The sequence below is a fragment of the Triturus cristatus genome, chromosome 3_1, assembly GCF_964204655.1.
Source record: "Triturus cristatus chromosome 3_1, aTriCri1.1, whole genome shotgun sequence".
NCBI classification, from domain to species: domain Eukaryota; kingdom Metazoa; phylum Chordata; class Amphibia; order Caudata; family Salamandridae; genus Triturus; species Triturus cristatus.
This window is the reverse complement of record NC_140583.1, coordinates 23,347,123-23,365,280: the sequence shown is the minus strand read 5'-3', so window position 1 is coordinate 23,365,280 and position 18,158 is coordinate 23,347,123. Positions and strand designations below refer to the sequence as shown.

General features: G+C 47.8%; 1 protein-coding gene across 1 annotated transcript in view; it reads left to right on the top strand.

Moving 5' to 3' along the window:
* Positions 1–18,158, top strand: part of F2 (coagulation factor II, thrombin) — a 287,050-nt gene that overhangs the window by 169,537 nt on the left and 99,355 nt on the right. Inside the window, exon 9 of the mRNA XM_085646657.1 lies at positions 16,777–16,903. Coding sequence (XP_085502783.1) covers positions 16,777–16,903 — 127 coding nt within the window. The remainder of the gene's footprint in view (positions 1–16,776; positions 16,904–18,158) is intronic.

The window sequence follows — 18,158 nt, the reverse complement described above, 5'->3', positions numbered from 1 at the left end:
GAGCATTCAGAGGCAGAAAGCAGGAAAAGGCTCGATGGCAGAATTCAGGGCCTAACTTGCCAGAGCTGAAAAACGTGAAAGGTACACCATATACAGACGGTGGCAAGGCATACTTAGGAACGGAATATTCGACCCATTCATGGTGGATCTGAAAGAGGACATGTTAACGTTGGACGCATATGTATTTGCGTCTTCATAGCTGGAAGTGGAGGGAACATACATGTACTTGTAGTATGTACATGGAGCCGTTGGGGTCTAAGATAGGGGACACAATTGATCATAAAAATTCATATTTCCTCATTCCCTCCTTGTCCCCTACGGACCCTTCATGATATATCGATCCTCAGGAATCCATCAATCTGTTCATGTAACATCATTTGCTCTTCTTTCTTCTTACGGGATCTTGAATGAGAACTTGAGTGTGGAATACATGATGTGGCACACAGGCCGCAAATCGCTGGCCCACATTGTAGACACAGGCAGCAACTGAATACTATGAGAAGGGCAATACCTAGGAAGGATAGGACTTTCCATCCCCAGGCTGACAACACACTCCAGAACCAACCGGACCACGTCCAGGTGCCTGGATTCTGGTGTATCTGACTTGCAATCTTATGAAGACGAGTTATGGCTTTATATACTGATGGCGCGTTTTCTGGAATGAAAACACAGCAACTCGATCCGATGACTCTACAGGCTCCGCCCCTATCGGCCAGGATGACGTCAAGGACAAGACGATTTTGGAGAACAACAATCCGCATCGCAGACTGCTCCTCTGTTAAGTTGCCTAGGGCAGAGGTAGTTTCATTCACTACTGCTTCAAGGGTTCTGGTTAATCTGCGTATCAGTTTACTATTAGAGACAACACCTATGTAGGGAAAGAGACCTTTATTGAAGTCTGTGTATTGTTCCCATGCCGTTTCAGTGTAGTCGACAATCGGGAGATCTCTCTGGGGTCTATTGTGTACTAGATGGGTATTTCTATGATAATCAGGAGGGGCTAGGAAAACAGGTGGCAGAAGGAATGCAATGTAACAGGTACCATCCCAATCTAGAGGTAAACGTATATATGCGGTATGACCACAAATGAAGTAGGAATGACGGGAAGCTCTAAATGTAGACTTGCCTTGATCACTGAATTCGATCACAGTAGTACATTTACTATGACCCAGGTGTACTGAATCATTCTTTCTTACACATAATTCACCTTTGACTGGTAATACTGACATAGCAGGCAAGACTGGTGCGGCTTCGGATTCAACATTCAGAATCATGAGGTTAAGTGTAAAGTTACCTAATCCATATACTTCATTTTCTAGATCAGTTCCTGTCCTTTTGGGAAGTCCCTCCTTGTTAGGGTAGCAGGCTTTAAGCAAAACTAAGTTCAGGTTTCCCCATACCCAGTTGCTCTGGTAAACTACGGTATTTGAATCTAAAGAATTAATCAAACTAAACCATGCACCACAGGAACCATTGTGTGTGAATGGATACGGAAAGAGGGGCAGAACTCCCTTGTATTTCTGGTAGGGAGGGAGTCGGCCACATATCCAACAATTTGTAGCGTTGTTGGCCTGATGGGAGTGATGTAACATACTAATGAATGTGTTGTTGCGCAGCGCAAGTCTGTAGGGCAACTCATGTGGAGGTAATTCGCTAAAAGAGTGTTCGGCAGTAACATTGAAAGCAGAATGTGCACGCTTGAAAATAGGGTAGTATATGTGCAACAATATACTTGCAGCAATAATCAGAAGATTTAGAAAAAACATAATCAATAATGTCACTATACAGTGACTACGAAGTGATTTACAATATGCACGTTTCTTGAGCTGTTTCTGTCTATCTCTCTCTCGATTTCGGTCTAGAGGATACATGTCAGAGACTAATTTAACCGATTCACCTAGGAGAGGACTTAAACAATTAAATTGTCTGACTTGCTAGACCTTAGTTTCAGTTTATATTCCTGGGAAGCAGTTTTCTCGACCAGGGGGAGTTTTGAGTCAGTCTGTGGAGGAGGGTAGGGCTGAGAGTTCAAATCAGAAGGCAGTCCGTGAAATTTCTTGATATGGCTCGAGTGTAGCCAACCCTTGCGACCCTCAATCTTCACTGCTGTCCTCGTGGTCAGAAGTACTAATTTCGGCGTTTGCCAGCGAGGCTCCAGCGGGCTCCTCCTGTCGAAATTTCTTATAAACACGTAGTCTCCGGGAACCACTTCATGGGGCTTCACCTCGGTGTTGTCGGGAAAGGCTGCAGCTACCTGTGAACGGCAAGATTGTAGTGCAGACATCAAGGAAGCAAGGTAATCTGTCAGCATATTACAATCAACATCAGTGATTTTACGAGGTATAGGCGTCCCCCACATATTTGGTGGCCTACCGAAGACCACCTCGTACGGGGATAGCCCTGTTCGAGAATGTGCTATCATTCTCATGTAAAAGAGCGCAACTGGTAAGGCTACTATCCAGTCGACGCCTTTCTCTCTGCAGATTTTAGAAAGTCGTATTTTCAGAGTCTGATTATGACGCTCCACGAGACCTGCTGCCTCGGGATGTCGGACACAGTGGAATTTCCATTGATAGCCTAACAGGAGTGAAATGTGTTTCATTAGCTCGGATGAGAACGGTTGACCGTTATCTGAGTACACGATACGGGGCAAACCATACCGTGGGAAGAATTCACGAACCAGCTGCTTGGCAGTGGTCGGAGCAGTGTAATCTGGGACTGGATATGCTTCTGTCCAACGGGAAAGTGCGCATACAACTACGAGGACATATTTGAATCCTCGACAACGTTCCATCTGGATATAATCCATCTGGAGGACTTCAAAAGGGTGATCGGGAGGTTGAAATCCACCTTGCTCTACGGGAACGCCTTTACCTGGGTTGAACTGACAACAGATCATGCAAGTACGCACTTTCTGTTTGGCTGCTGCTCGTAAGTGTTTATTGAACCAAATGTTTTGAATACTGTCTAACATAGCTTTCTCTCCTAGGTGCGCTGGACTATGTATTGTGTTAATGATAACTTGAACCATGGAGTCGGGGAGAAACCATGTAGATTTTCCCTTCGTCATCCATCCCTGATCTGTTTGGATCCCTCCTAGTTCAGTCCATTTCTTGATTTCCTCTGGTGTAGCATGTGTCTGTATGTCAATTACATCAAGGGCGGGATCCCTAACTGTCATGCAGTGTGTCGATGTCGAAACTATTGTCTTTGTCAAGTCAGTTGCATGAGTCCGATTCTGTGCTGTTTGCTTAGCTGTTCGGTCTGCTAGGTCGTTACCCTGGGAAATGATATCGGTGACTTTTGTATGGGCTTTGCACTTCATGATAGATATCGCAGTAGGCAGATGTATTGCATCTAACAGGGCTTGAATGAAGGGACCGTGTTGAATGTTGGCACCGTGAGAAGTTAAATAACCTCTCTCTCGCCAGAGGACTCCGAAGTCGTGTACAACTCCGAATGCATAACGTGAATCTGTGTATATGTTAACTCTCTTATTTTTGGCTTGAATACAGGCTTGTGTCAGAGCGATGAGCTCTGCTGCTTGAGCTGACAATGTGTCAATACAATTCGTTTCAATAACTTCGGTGTCTGTCGTGACTGCGTAAGCGGCCACTAACTCTCCTGTACTTGTTCTCATGCATGAACCATCCACATAAAGTGTCAGGTCTGGATCTGGTAATGGAATGTCTGTCAAGTCTTGTCTGGGTTTCGTCGTAATAGTAATGACTTCAATACAATCATGTGCCAATGGGTCTGTTCCACTTAATGGCAAAAGTGTGGCAGGATTTAATGTACTACAGCGTCTGATTTCAATGTGTGGCTGGAACAATGTTAATTCATAACCTGTCAGTCGTGCTATAGTCAAGTGCTGGGTCTGAGTTCGGTTTAAAAGAACTTCCACGGAATGTGGAACTTGCACTGTCAATTGATGTCCTAATACTATAGAATCGCTTTTTCTGATCGCTAAAGCTGTCGCTGCAACTGATTTCAGGCACGTAGGCAGAGCCTGGGCTACTGGATCTAATGTGCTAGAAAAATAAGCACACGGCTTGTGTGAACCTGCTTGTTCCTGAGTGAGTACTGACAAGGCAGTACCTTCGCGTTCTGTGACAAAAAGTGTAAAAGGCTTACTGTAACATGGTGTCGCTAAAACAGGTGCTTGACATAAGGCTTTCTTTAAGTCTTCAAAAGCTTGTGTATGTTCCTGAGTCCAAGGGAGGACAGTCGATGTCGCTGCCTCCTGGGTTGTCAACTGAATGAGTGGTTTTACTAGAAATGCATATTGGGGAATCCATTGTCTACAGTACGAAGTGAGACCTATGAAGGCCCGCACCTCCTTTTGTGTCTTGGGTGGTGACATGTTTACAATTAACTGGATGCGGTCAGGTGTGAGCTGTCTCCCCCCTTTGGACAGCAAGTGCCCAAGGTACACAACTTGCTGAACACAGAATTGCAGCTTCGAAGGGGACACCTTGTGCCCCTTGTCGGCCAGGAAATGTAAAACCGTCAGTGATGCTTTTTCACATTCGGGTTCGCTTCGGGCGGTGATCAGCAGATCATCGACATACTGAAGCAGGGTAGTGTTAACAGGCATGTGGATACTGTCAAGTTGTCTTTTCAGTGCTTGGCTATAGATGCTGGGGCTTTCTGTGAATCCTTGAGGTGCGCGTGCAAATTTGAAGCTTCGTCCATTTAAACAAAATCCGAACAAATATTGGCTTTCCGGATCGATTGGGACGCTAAAGAAGGCGTTCTTGAGGTCAATCACAGTTAAGAACGTTGCTTCTGAATCAATAGCTGTCAATAATGAAGAGATATCTGGAACCACGGGATACTGTGGTACAATGCATTTATTCAATTCGCGCAGATCAATAATTAATCGATAAACTGGGGGTGCTTTTGGATCAGTTCGTTTAAGAATTGGAATGATAGGAGAATTACATACATTGGAGTCGGTTTCCACAACCACTCCTTGTGCAATGAGCTCGTCAATGATTTGCAGCAAAGCCACTACAGCATCTGGAGGTAACTTGTATTGTCGAATTCGTGGTAATACCACTCCTGCTTTGAGTGTAACTCGATATGGTGTAATGTGCATACAACCTACATCAGTGGGGCCTTGTGCCCATAAATGTGCAGGGACATTCTGTAACCGGTGATCCATGTCTCTAAATACATAGTGAGGGGAACAACCTTTACAACGCAACTTTTACAACGCACTACCATTACAACGCATTTTTTACAACGCATAATCCATTACAACGCATGACATTACAACGCATGACACTACAACGCATTTTTAAAAACTACCTTTACAACGCATTCCATTACAACGCATACTACCATTACAACGCATACCATTACAACGCATAATATTACACTACACTATCCAACACTTACCCTACTGTTGCACCCCCTGGAGTTAGAATAGTAATTTTTACCCCTATACTATCCAACACTTACCCTACTGATGCACCCCCTGGAGTTAGAATAGTAATTTTTACCCCTATACTATCCAACACTTACCCTACTGATGCACCCCCTGGAGTTAGAATAGTAATTTTTACCCCTATACTATCCAACACTTACCCTACTGATGCACCCCCTGGAGTTAGAATAGTAATTTTTACCCCTATACTATCCAACACTTACCCTACTGATGCACCCCCTGGAGTTAGAATAGTAATTTTTACCCCTATACTATCCAACACTTACCCTACTGATGCACCCCCTGGAGTTAGACTAGTAATTTTTACCCCTATACTATCCAACACTTACCCTACTGATGCACCCCCTGGAGTTAGAATAGTATTTTTTACCCCTATACTATCCAACACTTACCCTACTGATGCACCCCCTGGAGGTAGAATAGTAATTTTTACCCCTATACTATCCAACACTTACCCTACTGATGCACCCCCTGGAGTTAGAATAGTAATTTTTACCCCTATACTATCCAACACTTACCCTACTGATGCACCCCCTGGAGTTAGAATAGTAATTTTTACCCCTATACTATCCAACACTTACCCTACTGTTGCACCCCCTGGAGTTAGAATAGTAATTTTTACCCCTATACTATCCAACACTTACCCTACTGATGCACCCCCTGGAGTTAGAATAGTAATTTTTACCCCTATACTATCCAACACTTACCCTACTGATGCACCCCCTGGAGTTAGAATAGTAATTTTTACCCCTATACTATCCAACACTTACCCTACTGTTGCACCCCCTGGAGTTAGAATAGTAATTTTTGCCCCTATACTATCTAATACTTACCTTAAATGTAATGTAATATAATGCGTTGTAATGGTATGCGTTGTAAAGGTAGTATGCGTTGTAATGGCAATGCATTGTAAAGGTATTTTTTAAAAATGCGTTGTAGTGTCATGCGTTGTAATGTCATGCGTTGTAATGGATTATGCGTTGTAAAAAATGCGTTGTAAGTGCATGCGTTGTAAAAGTGTGCGTTGTAACGTCATACATCCACATAGTGACCTTTAAAGTCACGCAAAAATAGTCGTACCCCTTCCGGGGAACAACATATTACAGCTCCTAGAGCTTTCAGTGTCTTTATACCTAACAAGTTTTCTGGGCATGATTTTGTAAGCAATAAATCTGTAGTTCGTATCAATGGACCAACTGCAAGAGGAAGAGGTTGCGATACTTCATTAACAATAGGCTTTCCTGAAAATCCAAGGGAAACATTCTGTGAGCCTGAGAGGGGTGCCCCTGGAACCTCGTCGTGACTTATAGTTGTTCTGCTTGCCCCTGTATCAATTAAAAACTTTCTGTCTTTCCCTAATACTTGACTATGTACATAAGGAGCCTCTTGATCTACGTGAACCTCAATAAGAGACAAGCCAACTTCCCTCTCTAGGCTGTTTCATGTGTATCGCTGATAATCGGGATAGTCATTTTGTGCATACTGGTACATCTGTTGTGTCGTGTTTTGTGTTGCGGCACTAGGCTGTGGCTGTGGTACTGCTACGGTCTGTTGTGAAGCTGGCATAGGCTGTACATTCTGAGGTACTTGTGGTTGGATCTGATCCTGTCTAGGTGGACGCGGTCTCTCCTTGGTTTTACCCGTAGAGATATTATGTTTCAGAACTGCACAATCGTTTATATAATGACCTGGCTGTTTACAATAGTTGCATGTCCCTTTAACAGGAACCGCTGAATTACTGGACTGTGTCGCACCCTTTTTATGACCGTCAGCTGGAACTGACTGGGCGACGAGCATTTTCATTTTCGTGTCTTTCATACGTCTTTGTTCGTGTTCTTGTTCTTCTCTAATTCTATTCTGGTGGTACTGTAACATTTGTAACATTTGTGACGGGGTATTAGCTTGCCAAGAGCTCTCAACTTTCAATACTCTGTTCTTAACCTGGGGCAAGGAATTCTCGACTAATTTTGTTACAAAAAGATGTGGATATGAATCGCTACTTGCTTTCAGGCCGCTATTAATACCAAAACATTTTTCAAATCGGGAATAAAAATCACTAGTGTCTTCGTCGGGTTTCTGTTTGCAGGCTGAGATTGCACCCCAGTCTTCCTTTTTCGTAGTTAATAAACGTGGCAATACTTGTACTAACAATCCTGGTAACGCTTTAGTTCTGTCCCCAAGCCCTAGGCCTGAAGTTCGGGTATTTTCTTCGTTTTCTAATGCAGTCCAATCAATCTTTTGTTCTCCCACCTCCCATTCTTTTTCTTTGAGTTTCTCGTAAATACCGGCAGGCAATAATACTTTTAATATTTTCATAATGTCAGGATAGGTATAATCACCCATGAGTAACATGTCTTTTATTTCACGGTGGAAACCTGCTGGATCTCTGTCATGGCTGGGCACTAATTTTTTCATTTCCAATAGTTCTATTTTAGTTATAGGCGTGTACACAAACACGCGTCTAAAAGTATTATCATCATTTCTAACTGGGTGCACTTCGCGTAAGGGATTTTGTCTGTCTATGTAATACATTTTTCTTTCCATGGAGGGAGCTGGATCAAGCTCTGGACACAGAAAGGCACTATATCTGTGCCGATATTCTAGAATTACTTTAATTAGATCGGTACCTAGACCTCTCCATTTCTTCATGAGTAGTTCTATCAGTATATCAGGTAGGGGACCAGGATCGGAGTGTTGGCCTTTATACAATATAAGGAGGTGTTGTATCATGTACATACCAGCTAAACGCTGTTCGTCTGGTGAAAGATTCAAAAACGTATGTACTAGCGCGTCATCACTATATTTATCAGAACTGTCAGCCCATTGTACTGCTGACCTGGCTAATTCTTGTTCATCCATAGAATCGAGTACATGGTACCCTATTCGTTCTTGAAGTATTTTATCAGTAGCCTGAAATAAGTGTTCAGGGGTCTTTGGATTTGACATGGCTGCTTGAAAAATTCTCTTACTTTCTGGACGTATCGGACGTATTGAATTATTAAAGGATCTTCCCTTACCTACGTAAGCTATCATTTCTCTAGCTGGTAATTGTAATTGCCCTGTTGTCGTTTCTAGTTGTTCCTCCTCCCCCGAGGATTCGGTCTTATCTGCATCTATTTCTCTTTCAGGCTGTTCTCTTTCACATATTTGTTCTACTGTTTTTCGGATCCTTCGGTACATACTTTCTATACTATTCTGTTTATCATGTTTTCCGTCTGCTATATTCTGACCCCATTTGTTAAGTGCTTTCATTTCTTCCGGGTCTACACCTGGCCTGTCTCTGTTTCTTATCAGGCAGTTTATGAAGAAGCGCAACAACATTTTTTGCGTGTCCACTTTCTGGTATGCCATGGCCTCGCCAATACTTTCGGGACCTTGCCCTGTTTGGACAAAGTGATATATTTTGTCTAGATGATCAATCATTCCTGGTAGTATCATTAAATAGTTCGCAACTCGTCGTAGACGTACTGATGATAGCATCATTCTGTCGTCTTTACCGGGTACTGGATCATATCTACAGTCTGTAAGAGGTTCTTTAAGTATGTCGTAATTCGCTGTTTGAGGTGTACGTTGGTGTGCTAAATCCCTATAAGTCAATCGACGCGCTGATGGCGGCGTATGAAAACTTCCTGTCGCACCTCCTGAGGTGCCAGGTCCAAAAGGATTCGTTGGGTGTAAGGTAGGGAGAATAGGTGCAGGAAGGAGTGGAGGAACGGGCGGAAGGTTTTGAACGGAAGGAGGAGTATGTTGCTGCAGAAGTGGGGGCAGATTATCTCGGGGTCGAGCGCCGTTAGCAGGTGGTGTGCGTGGCGGCGGAGCATTAACATATTCGGGGGCTGCCTCGTCTAAATAGGAAGAAAGGAAAATGTCCTTTGCGGTCTTGGGGTGCAATTTAGTCGGAAGCAATGGAGATGGCAGATCTTTTGGTACTTCCAGGGTGGCCTTAGGTAAACCCTCGGCCAGAAGAGGATACATACCATTCATAAGAGTGTTTCGTTGTCTGTCTATTTGTTCTGCTTTTACTCGGATACCTTCCTCAATTAATACGTTTTCTCGGGCTTTGTCTGAATCCTCCCTACTTTTCTCTTCTTTTCTGAACGCTTTCTCTGTGCGTCTATGCAATTCTTTACGCCATAATTCAATGGCATCTTTCTGTGACTGTCTGGCTTTCTTTTTCCATAATGCTTCTTCTACTCTCATGATGCAATCTGCATCCCATGTCCCAGCAGTGGGCCATCTCTGATTCTCTGCTAAATCCTTGGTGTAGTCCACCCACAAATCGAGATATAATACGGCATCTAGGCCATGTTTATGGTACATAAAGTACCCTGGAGTGTCCCTAGGTGGAATGGGAACGGCTTCCTCGAGTATCCCTTTTCTAGTTTTTATCTGTCTTAATTTTGAGAATAACGGCATCTTAAACCTTGCTACTTGATTCTTACTCGGACTTGAACACACTTAATACAATGAACACAGTAATGAAGATCGAACAATCACTCATACCACGACATTTAAAACATATTAAAACATTTTAAAAACGAACAATGATAATTAGAATAAAACTAGCTAACTGCATAATACTGGATGTACTGCTAAACAGTACAGATACACTGCTAAAACAGTGCAGACCAGGTCTGTGTACCCAAACCCGTCTTGACCGGCACAAACCAATGCGCACGTCTAGATGCGTCCCCAGCAACGGTACTCACCGGGAAGCACGGAACGGAACAGAAGGCCTCGGAAACTCTGGACTGGACTAGACCAGACTGGACTCGACTCGTGACGTAGGTACTTCGGAACTTCGGAACCTGGTGGGCCTCTGTATACCTCGGATCTTGCTCTCTCAGCTAGGCTCTGGTCGGGATCCTCCGCACTCCTCACCGCCTCGTCTGGGTGTTGATCGCAGCCTCAGTCACCTCCGTTGGCCTGAGGGAGGTACAGGAAATCCTGCGGGTACGCGTAGTTGTCCGTCCGGCTGTGGCAGGAGACCGGGTCTGCAATGCACCTCCGGCGCGTGGGGTGGGGGAGGAGTCCCTGTTCGGGTGCCAATTATGTGGTAAATTTAAATTACCTAGACTTAATTTATGCGGTAAAGTTCAATAAGAATAACTCAGTAAAAATAAGAGGCAGAATCCGTGGTATTTGAGGTTTTAAAAGGGGATTTATTCCTTACAAAGGAATTGGTTCGAACCAGGCAATCGGATTCCGTCACCACGAAGGTTCGGGAAGGGATAGGCAATACTTTATTGACAGGTTGTCATATATATAGTCAATGCATTACAGTAAAGACAGATGCAGGAGGCGTAACAGCTGAGAAGAGAGATAAGAATACACATACGTAATGAAAAAAGGCGTTACAATAGGCGTGCATAAGGGCGTGTACTAGAAACGTCATTATGAGGATGTCACAGGTGGGTGGATCCATAAGAGAATCCTGCAAGGTCAGCAGAAATATATGGCAGAGATGCGCGTGCAGCAGCATGACGTGTGATTGACGTGTAACTGGAGGGTGAAGGGGACTTGACATTTAGCCCTACATGAGGAGACAGATGTCTGGGATGTCAGAACAACCTAATCCCAAATCGTATCTAATATCTTGTGTTTAAGGAACTGTATTATCTGGAAGGAAAGGTCTCTCAGGCAGAGGCTATCCTATACTGACTGCTAGTGCGTGTATAAGCGTCTACGTGTCTACATGAGATGCGAGGGGGCATGGGCCTATCATGGTAACAGGAGCTATGAATTACTTGCACGGAGACAGTAAGGCCGGGCCCTTTGCTCTGTAGCTGGAAGGATGTTTACCTAAACTACTAGACAGGAATGTATTTCTCGAGGAGCGGAGCAGATAACTTGAAGGCTAAATACAGTCTTGGCAGGCAACAGGCCGGGCCAGGCACCGTTAGCCGCGCAGGGAGTAAGACAAAGGTCATGGATACAGATGCAGGTCCAGGCTGGAGCATTCAGAGGCAGAAAGCAGGAAAAGGCTCGATGGCAGAATTCAGGGCCTAACTTGCCAGAGCTGAAAAACGTGAAAGGTACACCATATAAAGACGGTGGCAAGGCATACTTAGGAACGGAATATTCGACCCATTCATGGTGGATCTGAAAGAGGACATGTTAACGTTGGACGCATATGTATTTGCGTCTTCATAGCTGGAAGTGGAGGGAACATACATGTACTTGTAGTATGTACATGGAGCCGTTGGGGTCTAAGATAGGGGACACAATTGATCATAAAAATTCATATTTCCTCAACTTGACCCAAGAAGCTATAATGAGGAGGCAGCGATGACACGAAATGGAGGCTGGATTGGTCCCCGGCCGAGCGAAACAGTCTCTCAATCAGACCATGTCTGGATCCGGAAACGAAACCGAAAGTGGGGGTACGGCCACCGATGAGGTCCCACTGCCGTTGTTGTTCAACTACGACCCGGCTCCACAAGTCACCAATTCCCCGGCACGGCCTCAAGGTGGGCCTCAAAAGTTCAAAGTGCTGTAATTCTGGTCGCCCAAGTCCGATTCAAATTCTGAAAAGAGTTCTGGACTCAGTCGAGGTTCGCCTTCGAGAGTCCGTCCAAGAAATCAGGCTATCATCAGGATAAATTGCGAGGAGTGGCGAGGGTCCGGGAGCCCTGTGCTCACGCGACCATCTTGGATGCGCGCTAAGCTCCTCCTCCAAAAAGTAGGTTTTGATATTGCAGGCCCTCTCAGTTTTTTGCCCCAAGAAAACAGATATGCCTTAGTGATGGTTGACCAACATTCAAAGTGGCCGGAGGTCAAACTTGTTCCACATGCACATTCTCAGAGTGTTATTGCATTTCTCAAGGAAGTCTTTTCCCGTGAAGGCTATCCTGAAGTCCTAATCACTGATAACGGTCTGCAAATGAAGTATTTTCTCAAATGTTTTAATATACGTCATGTCACTACAGCTTTGTACGAACCTCAAGGTAATGGCCAGGTCGAGAGATACAACAGGGTTCTTAAGCAAGACATTTTATGGGCACGCCATTTTGGGGCTCAATGGAAAGATAAATTGAGAGAGAAGTTATGGTTATACCGCATAACTCCCCATTCGACCACTGAAATCTCTCCTTTCCGTTTGCTAAAGGGAAGGGAACCTGTTTCTAAGTTGTGCCCTTGGTGGTTTAAGACGATTATTCAGAACCATAGACCTATAGTCAATAAAGATGAGATGGCGCACAATGTGCAAGAAAAACTATTGTAAATTAAACACTATTATGACCTTCGCATGAGAGTGAAGCAACTGCATTTCGTGGTTGGTGAGTGGGTCAAGATACGCCAACCAGGTATCCTTCTTAAAGGTGAAATTACATTTTGAAGACCTATCAAAATTGTTAAAGTTAATCGCAACAGCATTGTTACCCAAGATGGGAAAGTTTGGAATGTCAAGCGAGTGGCAAAATGTGTAAATGTTCCTTTGTAAATTTTCCTAAGGGAGGAAATGTGTGTTACATTATATTCATGTGTTTTGCTTTATTGTCCCTTCCCCTTTAATTCTTCTGTATACTTTCAACTCTGGCACCTGTCATGCAGGTAGATGTAGGTCCATTTAGAATTCATAACTCTATTCATTCTCTCTTGGATTTGGACCGAGCAGTACTGTGCCTTATAAAATAAACCTCCTCAATCTTTTGCTGGAGTCAATGCTTCTTTTTAGAGGATTTTACAGCTCTCTCAGGGGAAGCAGTGCCAGGATACCTTCTGTCAGGGGGAAGCAGTGCCAGGATACGCTCTCTCGGAGAAAGCAGTGCCAGGATACGCTCTCTCAGGGGAAGCAGTACCAGGATACACTCTCTCAGGGTAAGCAGTGCCAGGATATGCTCTCTCAGGGGAAGCAGTACCAGGATACACTCTCTCAGGGTAAGCAGTGCCAGGATACGCTCTCTCAGGGGAAGCAGTACCAGGATACACTCTCTCAGGGTAAGCAGTGACAGCATAAGTCAGGGAAAGTGTGTCTAGCATAAGCAGCTCTAGGATAAGTTACGTCGGTGCAAAGCAGTGCCAGAATACCCTCTGTCAGGGGAAGCAGTGTCAGGATAAGTTCTGCCAGTGGAAAGCCGTGCCATGATACGCTCTCTCGGGGGAAGCAATGGCAGGATATGCTCTCTCAGGGGAAGCAGTGCCAGGATACGCTCTCTCAGGGAAAGCAGTGCCAGGATACGCTCTCTCAGGGGAAGCAGTGCCAGGATACGCTCTCTCAGAGGAAGCATTCCGGGATAAGTTCTGCCAATGGACAACAGTGCCAGGAGACGCTCAGGGAAAGTGTCGCTAGCATAAGCAGCTCTAGGATAAGTTACGTCAGTGGAAAGCCGTGCCAGGATACACTCTCACTGGGGAAGCAGTGCAGGATAAGCTTTGCCAGTGGAAAGCCATGCCAGTATACGTTATCTCGGGGGAAGCAGTGCCTGGATACGCTCTCTCAGGTGAAGTGGTACCGGGATACGCTCTCTCAGGGGATGTGGTGCCACAATATGCTCTCTCAGGGGATGTGGTGCCAGAATAAGTTCTGCAATGGACAACAGTGCCAGGATACGCTCAGGTAGAATATTGCTGGTATAAGCAGCTCTCGGATAAGTTCTGCCAGTGGAAAGCCGTGCCAGGATATGCTTTCTCTCGGGGGGAAGCAGTGCCAGGATACACTCTCTCGGGGAAGTAGTGCCAGGATAAGTTCTGCCAGCGGAAAACCGTGCCAGGACACTCTCTCTATGGGGAAGCAGTGCCAGGATACGCTCTTTATGGGGAAGCAGTGCCAGGATACGCTCTCTCGGGGATAGCCATGGCAGGATGCGCCCATGGAAAGTATAAGCAGCTCTAGGCTATGTTACGTCGGTAGAAAGCAGTGCCAGGATACCCACTGTCAGGGGAAGCAGTGCCAGGATAAGTTCTGCCAGTGGAAAGCAGTGCCAGGATATGCACTCTAGGGGAAGCAGTGCCAGGATACACTCTCTCTGGGTAAGCAGTGCCATGATAAGCTCCGCCAGTGGAAAGCCATGGCAAGATATGCTCATGGAAAGTGTCGCTAGTATAAGCAGCTCTAGGATAAGTTATGTCGGTGAAAAGCAGTGCCAGGTTACGCTCTCTCGGAGGAAGCAGTTCCAGAATACGCTCTCTCAGCGGGAAGCAGTGCCAGGATACGTACTCTAGGGGAAGCAGTGCCAGGGTACATACTCTAGGGGAAGCAGTGCCAGGATATGCTCTCTTAGGGGAAACAGTTCCAGGATACGCTCTCTCAGAGGGAAGCAGTGCCAGGATACGTACTCTAGGGGAAGCAGTGCCAGGGTACATACTCTAGGGGAAGCAGTGCCAGGATATGCTCTCTTAGGGGAAACAGTTCCAGCATACGCTCTCTCAGAGGGAAGCAGTGCCAGGATACGTACTCTAGGGGAAGCAGTTCCAGGATACGCTCTCGCAGGGGGAAGCGCGTCAGAAGATGCTGCGCCAGGGGAAAGCAGTGACTGAATACGTTCCCTCAGGGCAAGCGGTGCCAGGTTACGCTCTCTCAGGTGACGCAGTGAAAGGGTAAGTTCTGCCAGTGAAGAGCAGTGCCAGGATGTGCTAAGCTAGGTGAAACACGCAGGGCCACTTTCCACATTAGAAAGCAGTGCCGACATTAGTAAGCTGTGTCTGTCAGGGAAAGCAATGCTGGGATCCTCTCTGTCCTGGGAAGCAGTAATAGGATCAACTCTTTTCTTGGAAGCAGTGCCAGGATCTGCTCTGTCCTGAGGAGCAGTGCCAGGATCTGCTCTGTCCTGGGGAGCAGTGCCAGGATCCGCTCTGTCCTGAGGAGCAGTGCCAGGATCTGCTCTGTCCTGGGGAGCAGTGCCAGGATCCGCTCTGTCCTGGGGAGCAGTGCCAGGATCCGCTCTGTCCTTGAGAACAGTGCCAGGATCCGCTCTGCCCTAAGAGGCTGTGCCAGGATCTGCTCTGTATTGAGGAGCAGTGCCAGGATCCGTTCTGTCCTGAGGAGCAGTGCCAGGATCCGCTCTGTCCTGAGGAGCAGTGCCAGGATCTGCTCTGTCCTGAGGAGCAGTGCCAGATCTGCTCTGTCCTGAGGAGCAGTGCTAGGATCGGCTCTGTCCTGAGGAGTAGTGCCAGGATCTGTTCTGTCCTGAGGAGCAGTGCCAGGATCCGTTCTGTCCTGAGGAGCAGTGCCAGGATCCGCTCTGTCCTGAGGAGCAGTGCCAGGATCTGCTCTGTCCTGAGGAGCAGTGCCAGGATCCGCTCTGTCCTGAGGAGCAGTGCTAGGATCTGCTCTGTCCTGAGGAGCAGTGCCAGGATCCGTCCTGTACTGAGGAATAGTGCCAGGATCCGTCCTGTCCTGAGGAATAGTGCCAGGATCTGCTCTGTCCTGAGGAGCAGTGCCAGGATACGCTCTGTCCTGAGGAGCAGTGCTAGGATCGGCTCTGTCCTGAGGAGTAGTGCCAGGATCCGTTCTGTCCTGAGGAGCAGTGCCAGGATCCATTCTGTCCTGAGGAGCAGTGCCAGGATCCGCTCTGTCCTGAGGAGCAGTGCCAGGATCTGCTCTGTCCTGAGGAGCAGTGCCAGGATCCGCTCTGTCCTGAGGAGCAGTGCTAGGATCTGCTCTGTCCTGAGGAGCAGTGCCAGGATCCGTCCTGTCCTGAGGAATAGTGCCAGGGTCCGTCCTGTCATGAGGAATAGTGCCAGGATCTGCTCTGTCCTGAGGAGCAGTGCCAGGATCTGCTCTGTCCTGAGAAGCAGTGCCAGGATCTGCTCTGTCCTGAGGAGCAGTGCCAGGATCCGCTCTGGACCTGCTCTGTCCTGAGGAGCAGTGCCAGGATCCGCTCTGGACCCGCTCTGTCCTGAGGAGCAGTGCCAGGATCCGTTCTGGATCCGCTCTGTCCTGAGGAGCAGTGCCAGGATCTGCTCTGTCCTGAGGAGCAGTGCCAGGATCCGCTCTGTCCTGAGGAGCAGTGCTAGGATCTGCTCTGTCCTGAGGAGCAGTGCCAGGATCCGTCCTGTCCTGAGGAATAGTGCCAGGATCCGTCCTGTCCTGAGGAATAGTGCCAGGATCTGCTCTGTCCCGAGGAGCAGTGCCAGGATCTGCTCTGTCCTGAGGAGCAGTGCCAGGATCCGCTCTGGACCCGCTCTGTCCTGAGGAGCAGTGCCAGGATCCGCTCTGGACCCGCTCTGTCCTGAGGAGCAGTGCCAGGATGGGATTTTTCCGGGGAGGCTGGACGAGATCCGCTCTGTCCAGAAGCAGTGTCTGGGTTTGCTCTGCCTCGAGTTGCTGCTTCGCCGGCAGGTGCCGGGGCAATAATGACATGGCTTGTGCTTGTTTGCAGATTGTGGGAGTCGCCCCCTGTTCGAGAAGACGGAGACGGCGGATAAGAGCGAACGTGAGCTGCTGGATTCCTACATCGGAGGCCGAGTCGTGAAAGGAGAAGATGCGGAGCCGGGCAGCGCCCCCTGGTAACATGTTCATGTCATTACACTTTACCGCTTGTTTGTGTCCGAGATACCGTCCTTAGTGACGCGCTGCCCTGCAGGGCAGACCCCAAAGGCCAAGCTTGAAGTCGTGATAGGTTTTGCTTTTCTGCCCTGCTAGCACGGCCCCACCCCCACCCAGGCACCTGCCCCACCTCCATCCTCTTCCCAGTTGTTTTTGCCCAGGATTGTTTCCCTACTTGCCCAGTGTCTCGCCTCTCTTCTCAACATACCGCCTACCCGTTGCCCCCTCCTCCGGAGACGCTTTAAGTCATAGGCAAAATGGCCAATTGCCCAGGGCCCCCACCCTCCAATGGGCTCTCTGGTAGCATGAGTGGACAGAAGAAATTCCATAGTAACGTGGCTCATAAAAAGCAGCTTATTTTTCAGGTTGGGCCTAGGCAGCGCCTGGGCTGTCTCTTCGAGCCGAGGCAGCGCCTGGGCTGTCTCTTCGAGCCGAGACAGCACCTGCGCTGTCTCTACAAGCCTAGGCAGCGCCTGGGCTGTCTCTTCGAGCCGAGACAGCGGCTGTGATATCTCTTCGAGCCGAGGCAGCGCCTACGCTGTCTCTACAAGCCTAGGCAACGCCTGGGCTGTCTCTTCGAGCCGAGGCAGCGCCTGTGATATCTCTTCGAGCCGAGGCAGCGCCTGCGCTGTCTCTACAAGCCTAGGCAGCGCCTGGGCTGTCTCTTCGAGCCGAGGCAGCGGCTGTGATATCTCTTCGAGCCGAGGCAGTGCCTACGCTGTCTCTACAAGCCTAGACAACGCCTGGGCTGTCTCTTCGAGCCGAGGCAGCGCCTGTGATATCTCTTCGAGCCGAGGCAGCGCCTGTGATATCTCTTCAAGCCGAGGCAGCGCCTACGCTGTCTCTACAAGCCTAGGCAACGCCTGGGCTGTCTCTTCGAGCCAAGGCAGCGCCTGTGATATCTCTTCGAGCCGAGGCAGCGCCTGCGTTGTCTTTTCGAGCCGAGGCAGCGCCTGCGCTGTCTCTTCGAGCCAAGGCAGCGCCTACGCTGTCTCTTCGAGCCATGGCAGCGCCTGCGTTGTCTCTACAAGCCTAGGCAGCGCCTGGGCTGTCTCTTCGAGCCGAGGCAGCCCCTGCGCTGCCTCTTCGAGCCGAGGCACCGCCTGGGCTGTCTCTTCGAGCCGAGGCAGCCCCTGCGCTGTCTCTTCGAGCCGAGGCAGCCCCTGCGCTGTCTCTTCGAGCCATGGCAGCACCTGCGTTGTCTCTTCAAGCCTA